Below are 12,496 nucleotides of genomic sequence, written 5' to 3' on the forward strand. Positions count from 1 at the left end.
CGTTAATATTTATAACCTTTAACATGTGGGGAAATCTTATGTTAACATATATGTCCTTTAACATGTGGTGCAGTCCTATGAAAATATATACAACTTTTTATATGTGGTGAAGTCATTTGTAAATATATATATAACCTTTAACCTTTTATATATAACATCTGCTGAAGTAATATATGTAAATATATATAACCTTTAACACGTGGTGAATTCATAAGTAAATATATATAACATTTAACATGTGAAGTCAAATGTAACCATATATAACCTTTAACATGTGGTGAAGCTTGAATAAATTGTATTTTCTTGATTCCTGCTGTTCTGGGTTTTGTACCCTCATGGTTGAAATGCACTTATTGTAAGTCACTTTGGATAAAAGTGTCAGCTAAATGAAATTTAATGTAAAAATGTAATGAAGTCAAATGTAAATATACATAACCTTTAACATGTGGTGATATTATATGTAAACATATATAACCTTTAACACGTGGTGAAATTATACATACATTTATATAACCTTTAACGTGGTGAAATTATATTTGAATTTATATAGCCTTTAACACGTGGTGAAGTCATATGTTAACATGTCTAACCTTTAACATGTGGTGAAGTCAAATGTAAATATATAGAATCTTTAAGATGTGGTGAAATTATATGTAAATTTATATAACCTTTAACACGTGGTGAAGTCATATGTAAATATTTATAACGTTTAACATGTGAAGTAAAATGGAAATATGTATAACTTTTAATATGTGGTGAAGTCAAATGTAAATATATATGACCTTTAGCATGTGGTGATATTATATGTAAACATATATAACCTTTAACATGTAGTGAAATTAATGTATATTTATATAACCTTTAATACTTGGTGAAGTCATATGTAAATATATATAACGTTTAACATGTGAAGTCATATGTAAATATATATAACATTTAACATGTGGGGAAATCAAACGTTAATATTTATAACCTTTAACATGTGGTGCAGTCATATGAAAATATATACAACTTTTTATATGTGAAGTCATTTGTAAATATATATAACCTTTAACCTTTTATATATAACATCTGCTGAAGTAATATACGTAAATATATATAACATTTAAGGTGAAGTCAAATGTAAATATATACAGTGGGTACGGAAAGTATTCAGACCCCTTTAAATTTTTCACTCTTTGTTTCATTGCAGCCATTTACTAAAATCAAAAAAGTTCATTTTATTTCTCATTAATGTACACTCAGCACCCCATGTTGACAGAAAAAAACAGAAATGTAGAAATTTGTGCAAATTTATTAAAAAAGAAAAACTGAAATATCACATGGTCATAAGTATTCAGACCCTTTGCTGTGACACTCATATTTAACTCACATGCTGTCCATTTCTTCTGATCCTCCTTGAGATGGTTCTACTCCTCCATTGGAGTCCAGCTGTGTTTAATTAAACTGATTGGACTTGATTAGGAAAGGCACACACCTGTCTATATAAGACCTTACAGCTCACAGTGCATGTCAGAGCAAATGAGAATCATGAGGTCGAAGGAACTGTCCAAGGAGCTCAGAGACAGAATTGTGGCAAGGCACAGATCTGGCCAAGGTTACAAAATAATGTCTGCAGCACTCAAGGTTCCTAAGAGCACAGTGGCCTCCATAATCCTTAAATGGAAGAAGTTTGGGACGACCAGAACTCTTCCTAGACCTGGCCGTCCAGCCAAACTGAGCAATCGTGGGAGAAGAGCCTTGGTGAGAGAGGTAAAGAAGAACCCAAAGATCACTGTGGCTGAGCTCCAGAGATGCAGTAGGGAGATGGGAGAAAGTTCCACAAAGTCAACTATCACTGCAGCCCTCCACCAGTCGGGGCTTTATGGCAGAGTGGCCCGATGGAAGCCTCTCCTCAGTGCAAGACATATGAAAGCCCGCATAGAGTTTGCCAAAAAACACATGAAGGACTCCCAGACTATGAGAAATAAGATTGAACTTGTTGGCATTAATTCTAAGCGGTATGTGTGGAGAAAACCAGGCACTGCTCATCACCTGCCCAATACAATCCCAACAGTGAAACATGGTGGTGGCAGCATCATGCTATTCATGTTTTTCAGCTGCAGGGACAGGACGACTGGTTGCAATTGAAGGAAAGATGAATGCGGCCAAGTACAGAGATATCCTGGAAGAAAACCTCTTCCAGAGTGCTCTGGACCTCAGACTGGGCCGAAGGTTCACCTTCCAACAAGACAATGACCCTAAGCACACAGCTAAAATAACAAAGGAGTGGCTTCGGAACAACTCTGTGACCATTCTTGACTGGCCCAGCCAGAGCCCTGACCTAAACCCAATTGAGCATCTCTGGAGAGACCTGAAAATGGCTGTCCACCAACGTTCACCATCCAACCTGACGGAACTGGAGAGGATCTGCAAGGAAGAATGGCAGAGGATCCCCAAATCCAGGTGTGAGAAGCTTGTTGCATCATTCCCAAGAAGACTCATGGCTGTACTCGCTCAAAAGGGTGCTTCTACTCAATACTGAGCAAAGGGTCCTTATGACCATGTGATATTTCAGTTTTTCTTTTTTAATAAATTTGCACAAATTTCTACATTTCTGTTTTTTTCTGTCAAGATGGGGTGCTGAGTGTACATTAATGAGAAATAAAATGAACTTTTTTGATTTTAGCAAATGGCTGCAATGAAACAAAGAGTGAAAAATTTAAAGGGGTCTGAATACTTTCCACTGTATACAGTATATATACACTGTATATGTAACATTTAACACATGGTGAAGTCATATGTAAACACATATAACCTTTAACATGTGGTGAAGTCATATGTACTGTTTGTATAACCTTTAACATGTGGGATATCTTATGTTAATATATATAACCTTTAACATTTGGTGAAGTCACGTGTAAATATATATAAACTTTAACGTGTCAAATGAAAGTATATACAACTTTTAAAGTGGTGAAATTATACGTGAATATATATACCCTTTAAAACGTGATATTAAATGCAAATATACATATCAACGTGGTGAAATCATACGTAAATATATATATAACCTTTAACATGTGCTGAAGTAAATTGTACTGTTTATATAACCTTTACAAGTGGTCAAGTCATATGTAAATACATATAACCTTTAACATGTGGGGAAATCATATGTAAACATATTCAACCTTTAACATGTGGTTAAATCACATGTAAACATGTATAACCTTTAACGTGAAGTCACACGTAAATATATATAACCTTTAAAACATGGTGAAATCATATACAAATATACATAACCTTTAACGTGGGGAAATCAAACGTTAATATTTATAACCTTTAACATGTGGGGAAATCTTATGTTAACATGTATAACCTTTAACATGTGGTGAAGTCATAAAAATATATTCAACTTTTTATACATGGTGAAGTCATATATAAATATATATATAACCTTTAACACGTGCTGAAGTAATATAGTGGTGTGAAAAAGTGTTTGCCTCCTTCCTGATTTCATATTTTTTTTGCATGTTTGTCACACTTAAATGTTTCAGATCATCAAACAAATTTAAATATTAGTCAAAGATAACACAAGTAAACACAAAATGCAGTTTTTAAATGAAGGTCTTCATTATTAAGGGAGAAAAACAATCCAAACCCACATGGCCCTGTGTGAAAAAGTGTCTCCCCCTAAACCTAATAACTGGTTGGACCACCCTCAGCAGCAACAGCTGCAATCAAGCGTTTGCGATAACTTGCAATGAGTCTTTTCCAGCTGTGGAGGAATGTTGGCCCACTCATCTTTACAGAGTTGTTGTAATTCAGCCACATTGGAGGGTTTTCCAGCACCAACCTCCTTTTTAAGGTCATGTCACAGCATCTCAATAGGATTCAGGTCAGGACTTTGACGAGGCCACTCCAAAGTCTTCATTTTGTTTTTCTTCATCCATTCAGAGGTGGACTTGCTGGTGTGTTTTGGATCATTGTCCTGCTGCAGAACCCAAGTTGGCTTCAGCTTGAGGTCACGAACAGATGGCCGGACGTTCTCCTTCAGGATGTTTTGGTAGACGGTAGAATTCATGGTTCCATTTATCACAGCAAGTCTTCCAGGTCCTGAAGCAGCAAAACAGCCCCAGACCATCACACTACCACCACCATATTTTACTGTTGGTATGAGGTTCTTCTTCTGAAATGCGGTGTTACTTTTACGCCAGATGTAACGGGACACACACCTTCCAAAAAGTTCAACTTTGGTGTCGTCAGTCCACAGAGTATTTTCCCAAAAGTCTTGGGGATCAAGATGTTTTCTGGCAAAAATGGGACGAGCCTTAATGTTGTTTTTGCTCAGCGGTGGTTTTGGTCTTGGAACTCTGCCATGCAGCCATTTCTGCCGAGTCTCTTTCTTCTGGTGGAGTCATGAACACTGACCTTAACTGAGGCAAGTGAGGCCTGCAGTTCTTTGGATGTTGTCGTGGGGTCTTTTGTGACCTCGGATGAGTCGTCGCTGCTCTCTCGGGGTAATTTTGGTTGGCCGGCCGCTCCTGGGAAGGTTCACCACTGTTCCATGTTTTCTCCATTTGTGGATAATGGCTCTCACTGTGGTTCTCTGGAGTCCCAAAGCTTTAGAAATGGCTTTAGAACCTTTTCCAGACTGATAGATCTCAATTACTTTCTTTCTCATTTGTTCCTGAATTTCTTTGGATCTCGGCATGATGTCTATCTTTTGAGGATCTTCTGGTCTACTTCACTTTGTCAGGCAGGTCCTATTGAAGTGATTTCTTGATTGAGAACAGGTGTGGCAGTAATCAGGTCTGGGTGTGGCTAGAGAAATTGAACTCAGGTGTGATAAACCACTTTTAAGTTATGTTTTAACAGGAGGGGGAAACACTTTTTCACACAGGGCCATGTGGGTTTGGATTGTTTTTCTCCCTTAATAATAAAAACCTTCATTTAAAAACTGCATTTTGTGTTTACTTGTGTTATCTTTGACTAATATTTAAATTTGTTTGATGATCTGAAACATTTAAGTGACAAACATGCAAAAACAATTGGAAATCAGGAAGGGGGCAAACACTTTTTCACACCACTGTATAACCTTTAACGTGTGGTGAAATCATATTTAAATATAAATAACCTTTAACACGTGCTGAAGTAATTTATGTAAATATATATGTAACATTTAACACGTGGTGAAGTCATATGTAAACATATATAACCTTTAACATGTGGTGAAGTCATATGTACTGTTTGTATACCCTTTAACATGTGGGGATATCTTATGTTAATATATATAACCTTTAACATGTGGTGAAGTCACGTGTAAATATATATAAACTTTAACATGTGTCAAATAAAAATATATATAACTTTTAACATGGGGGGAAATCTTATATTAATATGTATAACCTTTAACATTTGGTGAAGTCACATGTAAATATATATAAACTTTAACGTGTCAAATGAAATTAGATACAACTTTTAACGTGTTGAAATTATACGTGAATATATATACCCTTTAAAACGTGGTGATATTAAATGCAAATATACATAACCTTCGACGTGGTGAAATCATACGTAAATATATATAACCTTTAATGTGTGCTGAAGTAAATTGTACTGTTTATATAACCTTTACAAGTGGTCAAGTCATATGTAAATGTATATAACCTTTAACATGTGGGGAAATCATATGTAAACATATGTAACCTTTAACATGTGGTGAAATCATATGTAAACATGTATAAACTTTAACATGTGGTGAAGTCACACGTAAATATATATAACCTTTAAAATGTGGTGAAATCATAAATATGTATAACCTTTAAAATGTGCCGAAGTAATTTGTACTGTTTGTATAACCTTTAACAAGTGGTCAAGTCATATGTAAATATATATAACCGTTAACATGTCATATGTAAATATATATAACCTTTAACGTGGGGAAATCAAACGTTAATATTTATAACCTTTAACATTTGGGGAAATCTTATGTTAACATATATAACCTTTAACATGTGGTGAAGTCATGAAAATATATACAACTTTTTATACGTGGTGAAGTCAAGTGTAAATATATATAAACTTTAACGTCAAGTCATATAAATATATATAACCTTTAACACGTGCTGAAGTAATATGTATAAATATATATAACATTTAACATGTGAAGTCAAATGTAAACATATATAACCTTTAACATGTGGTGAAGTCATATGTAAATATATATAACCTGTAAACCAGCTGATGAGTCAGCAGAAAACAAATTTATAAGATGTCAGCATTTCATTTAAACTCCACACAAATAATTTTTATTTTCTGTGTTCTCCTACTGTCTGACACACACACACACACACACACACACACACACACACACACACACACACACACGCACACGCGCACACACACACACACACCTGGCTTCATTCCCAGGATGTCACACACTGCTGTTTAGTCAAAGATATCAGAGACTCAGAGATACAAACACTGTAATCACCTGATTCACAGAACAAAGTCACGTGATAGAGGAGGAGTGATGGAGTCCTCACTGGGAGGAGGAGGAAGAAGAGGAGGAGTAGAAGGATTGTTGGATCAAATAGTTGAGAGGCGTTCCTGTTCATGAGGAGGTAAAAGCCAAAGTTGATCTATTCTAAGTATCTTAAGTAAATAAACATGTCACATTACATGAATGTACATTACGTTATATTAAATTTATGTTAAATTTATATTACACCTTTTCTGTGTCTACGTATCGTTACTTTAAGGATCTGAAACTGAAACTGAACTGTGAGGTTTGTGAACCTGAATGGAGGGTATGTTGAGAGGATGTCTTTAACAGCAGCAGAGTTGGACACGCACACATGCACAACCATTCATGCAGAGTGTCTTCATTTCGCCTACAGATCAACACCAACAACACCTCCCGTTCCGGTTGAGAGCACATGTAGAGCATGAGAGGAAACTGTACAGTGTTTCATACAATGAGAGTTCAGCACACAGCGTCCCGCTGCTCCGCCTCCGGACGCTCACTCCGTCAGGACGTCCATTAGCTCCTCTGTCCACAGAAAGGATGTCCATCTGCTCCTCACTTCTGAACAAAGACAGCCTGTCCTCCATGTCCTCGGCTCGGCCCGACAGAAACAGCCTCGCAGAGTTCCTTCAGCTGAGTTCAAAAGATTGTCATCGTAAAGCTGGAACGTCTCACTACAATCTAGTTTAGATAAGGAGAGGATTCTCCAGCGTCCATCTGCTGCTTCTTACGCTAAAAAGTACAATATGGTTCCTTTTAAATAGATAGAAGTTAAACCCTGTGAAAATATTGAGATTCTTGGTAAAGGCACAATATTCAGCCATGAGGAGAGAGCACTGCTACTATTGTGTCCTAGAGAAGCTCTAATCTATCTGCTGTTGGGGGCTTCTTGGTTTGGGAGGTTTCTGTCTGAAGCCGTGCTCAGACAAGCGGCCCACGTGTCCTCACATGGACGTCCATCACTGTCCTCAGGATGTCCTCAGCAGGAGGATCTTTGAACAGTTAACTAATTCCATTATTAAACACGTTCTCCTGTTGTGCACAGTGACGAGCCCTGAGGAGGAAGCTGCATGTGTTCAGGTTCAGTATCTACGACATCCCATAATCCAACATGTCATGATTCAACCCAGAGTTTAGTGTGCTTTATGTTTTCAGGTGTGGAGCTCAGGCTGCGGGACGGCATGTAGAGACTTCAACCTTCATCCAGATATTTAAAGCTCCTGGCAAAGACTCTCTGAACATTTAGATCCGACAACCTGGAGACCTTTTAAATGAACACAAGAGGAGGATTACAGGAACCTGCTGGATGCACTGGTGTCGCCATGGCAACTGGAGATGGTTTCTAATTTTCTGTGTATAAATTACAAAGTGGCATCCAGAAGATCTGTGCTACAGTTCTGCTTCAGATTATATAATAAAAGCATTCTGAAAATAAAAGTATAGTGATATAATAAATGCACTGGTCACAGTCACCTGATCTTCATCTAACCAACACCAGCGGAGCAGCGTGCTCGGCTCCGCCCCCTCCAACAGACACACCACAGCAGGAAGGTCGTGTTTGTATAGTTATTTAACAAATAATATTAAGATGAGGCTCCTCTTTGAATCCGTCCAGCTGCTCATGTGATCCTCCTCCTGTGGTAACCTGTCACGTGATCCTCTCTGCAGACCTGCTGGAGCTCCAGCGGCTCGCATCACGCCTCAAGCCTCACGGTAAACACGCTAAACACGGATGATCTGCCACACGTCAACCTGCTCTCAGCTGCATGTGGACGTTTCTATATCTGTCAGTCATCGTATCACCTGATCAACCAGCTGACGTCACTGACAGACACCTGAGAAACACATCAGCACAGTTTAACTCATCACATGTCCTGCTGTCATGTGACTCCTCCCACTGACCCCAGTGATGTCACACAAGAAAAAACCTGAATTACAACAATTACAATATAAGTTATTAAATTTACATGCAATACTTGGAAAGATCGAATTAAACTAATAAAAAGATGAATGTTAATCTGAGGTCTGCTGCATGAAACCATGACGACCACCATGTCCGTCCCCCGTCTGTCCACCACACCTGTTACCTGTCCCCTCTCTAAGTGCTGCTGTTCCTACTTCCTGCTTCAGGACTGAACACAGATCACATACAGAGAACTCCAGACGATGCTAACTGTTAGCCACACCCACCTTGCTGACCTCACCACTTGTCTGTCTCCTGAAATGTGTCTTTAATTTGAACTTTGACCCCTGCCTCTCAGCATGGGGCTACATAATAAAGCAACCGTGAGCTAATGAAGCGAGCCCTCTATGATGTTATAGCGTGAGGAGGATGAGGCGGTTTGCAGACTAACAGGAAAGAGTGATGTGTCTGAACATGTTCAGCGACGGAGGGTTGCATCTGAATGTGTTGTTGACGGCATGGTGACATCATTGGTCGTTCTGTACCTGATTTCTCTGAAGAAAACGACACTGAGCGTGTTAACAGACGCTGTGAGGTCAGCGCAGGTAGACGTGGGACTACTTCCTGTTTGATCACGTCTTGTTCTTACTCTAAATGAAGTGATTATAATACAAAGCTTCTTTATCTTGAAATAAAAGAAACGCAGGTCAGTGAACATGCACTCAGCCCTGACGATGGAAAACATCTGTCCAACATCACAATGATACATGACAAACAGCTGGAGCACTCAACCAGGTGAGACTACCTGGTCGTCATGGAAACAGCGTCTGTTCATCAGCTTCAGCCATAACGAGGTGGAAACTGTCTTCGTTACCCACTGAGTGTTTTTTTTTTTTTTTTTTTTTGCACTGGGCCCTGTTTTCTCAGTTTTTTACTGAAAGCAAATCAAAGTTGTGTTTCATTCACATGCAGAGAGTGAGAGAACCGAAGAGAAGAATCAGAACCAAACAGAACCGAAGATCATAACGTCTGTTCAGCAGGTCTGGACTTAGAAACACCAGACCCGCACTGGCTCTTAAATATGGGAGTATTTCTGTCTATATCTATCTATGTGTGAATACAGCAAAAGTGATAGATTTTTTAATAAATTATATCTCTGTTATATATATTTATTTATATATTTTATATTAAATTGTATTTACATTGTAAAGATATCCAGTTCTACTCGTTTTAAAACAGGATTTGTACAAATGTACCGCCGCTCCTCTGTTTCCACCGCTGTAACAGACCTAACTAGTTTCTCCAGGAGGTCAGCGGCTCTCTGTCGCCGCCCTAGTGGACGTAGTACAGCCAGTAGACCAGGTTGAAGAAGGTGAAGGCGATGGGGAAGACCACGCGGGACCACTTGTCTATGGCGTTGACGTCTGTGAGGTCGGGAATCTTGACTTTGAGCTGTGACGCCCTCCTCCTCAGGCGGCTCTTCTTGTGGACCATCGGCCGGTCGATAGCCGGGCGGCCGTACAGGTCCCGGCTGGTCATCGGTTTACGGTACTGGATGCTGGCACTGTCGTACGAGAACATTGTGGCCCGAGGGTCGTTGAGGGCGCCCATTATGTCGGCTCCGCCCATCTCACTGGTCAGGTTGGTCAGCAGGATGTTACCATGAGCGTCCACCTGAGGAGGAGGTCATCAGAGGTCATCAGAAGTCAGCATATTCATTTAAAACCAAACAGACATAAAGGTCAGAGTTTGTGACCTGAACAAGTATGTTTGTACATTACAGACTTTACACGACATCATGGACTGACACAGACACGTAGAACACGTAAAACATGCACAACACAAAACACGTAGAACACGTAAAACACGTAGAACAAGCAGAACATGTAGAACACAGGGCACGTAGAACACAGAACATGTAGAACACAGAGCACGTAGAACACAGAACATGCAGAACATGTAGAACACAGACACACAGAACATGTAGAACACACAGAACATGCAGAACACATAGAACACAAAGACACGTAAAACACGCAAAACACAGAACTCCGAACACGCAGACACATAAAGACACATAAAACACATATAACACACAGACCACGTAGAACACATAACACGCAGAACAAGCAGAGCATAAAAACACGCAGAACACGTAGAACACATAGAACACGTAGAACACAACACGTAGAACATGTAGAACATGCAGAACACAGAACATGTAGAACACAGAACATGTAGAACATGCAGAATACGTAGAACACGTAGAACATGTAGAACATAGAACACGTAGAACAAGCAGAACACGTAAAACACGCAAAACACAGAACACGTAGAACATAGAACACAAAGAACAAGCAGAACACAGAATACGTAGAACACAGAACACGCAGAATGCAGAACACGCAGAACACATAGAACACAGAGAACACATAGAAAACGCAGAACACGTAGAAAACGCAAAACAGAACACAGAACGTAGAATAGAAAGACACGTAAAACACGTAGAACACAGACACGCAGAACATGTAAAACACGTAGAACAAACAGAACACAGAACACAGAATACATAGAACACAGAACACGCAGAATGCAGAACACGTAGAACACGCAGAACACATAGAACACAGAGAACACGTAGAAAATGCAGAACACGTAGAAAACGCAAAACACAGAACACAGAACGTAGAATAGAAAGACACGTAAAACACGTAGAACACACACGTTGAACACGTAAAACACGTAGAACACATGTAGAATACAGAACATGCATAACATGCATAACACGCAGAACACATAGACTATAAGGACACGTAAAACACGTAGAACACAGACCACGTAGACCACATAACACGCAGAACATGCAGAGCGCGTAGAACACACAGAACACGCAGTGCACGTAGAGCACGGAGAACATGCAGAACACGTAGAACACACAGAACACATAGAACATGCAGAACACGTAGAACACGCAGAACACGTAAAAATGTAGAACAAGCAGAACATGCAGAACGCAGAACACCTAGAACACACAGAATACGTAAAACATGCAGAACATGTAGAACATAGAACACAGAATGCGTAAAACACGCAGAACACATAAAACACGTAGACCACACAGAAAACGCAGAACACGTAAAACACGTAGAACAAGCAGAACACACAGAATGCTGAACATGTAGAACACGCAGAACACGTAGAACACGCAGAACACGTAGAAAACGCAGAACACGTAGAAAATGCAAAACACAGAACACAGAACATGTAGAATACAAAGACACATAAAACACGTAGAACACAGACACGCAGAACACGCAGAAAATGCAGAACATGTAGAACACAGAACATGTAGAACACGTAGAACACGCAGAACACATAGAACACGCAGAACACGTAGAAAATGCAGAACATGTAGAAAACGCAAAACACAGAACACAGAACGTAGAATACAAAGACACATAAAACACGTAGAACACAGACACGCAGAACACGCAGAAAATGCAGAACACGTCGAACACAGACACGCAGAACACATAGAACACACATGTAGAACACAGAACATGCATCACATGCATAACACGCAGAACACACCACGTAGACCACATAACATGCAGAACATGCAGAGCGCGTAGAACACAGAACACGCAGTACACGTAGAGCACGGAGAACATGCAGAACACGTAGAACACGCAGAACATGTAAAACATGCAGAACACCAAGAACACGCAGAACACGTAAAAATGTAGAACAAGCAGAACATGTAGAACAAGCAGGACACGTAGAACACAAAACAGGCAGAATACAAAGACACGTAAAACACGTGGAACACAGAACACGTAGAACACGCAGAACACGTAGAACGCGCAGAACACGTAAAACACGCAGAACACATAGAACACACAAAACACATTGAACACGCAGAACATGCAGAACACGTAGAACACAGAACATGCAGAACACGTAGAACATGCAGAACACATAGAATACAAAAACACGTAAAACACGTAGAACACACAGACCATGTAGAACACAGAACACGCAGAACGCAGAACACCTAGAACACCTAGAACATGCAGAATACGTAA

At 39.5% G+C, this 12,496-nt stretch overlaps 1 protein-coding gene across 1 annotated transcript in view; it reads right to left on the minus strand.

Moving 5' to 3' along the window:
* Positions 1–6,450: 6,450 nt before the first annotated feature.
* Positions 6,451–12,496, minus strand: part of gabrb1 (gamma-aminobutyric acid type A receptor subunit beta1) — a 52,298-nt gene continuing 46,252 nt past the window's right edge. The window contains exon 9 of the mRNA XM_069143515.1: positions 6,451–10,085. Within this exon, the coding sequence (XP_068999616.1) occupies positions 9,744–10,085 (342 nt within the window). The 3' untranslated portion in view covers positions 6,451–9,743. The remainder of the gene's footprint in view (positions 10,086–12,496) is intronic.

The sequence above is a fragment of the Embiotoca jacksoni genome, unplaced genomic scaffold (genome assembly GCF_022577435.1).
Source record: "Embiotoca jacksoni isolate LCO1_2020_lvr unplaced genomic scaffold, fEmbJac1.0.p SCAF_110, whole genome shotgun sequence".
Classification (NCBI taxonomy): domain Eukaryota; kingdom Metazoa; phylum Chordata; class Actinopteri; family Embiotocidae; genus Embiotoca; species Embiotoca jacksoni.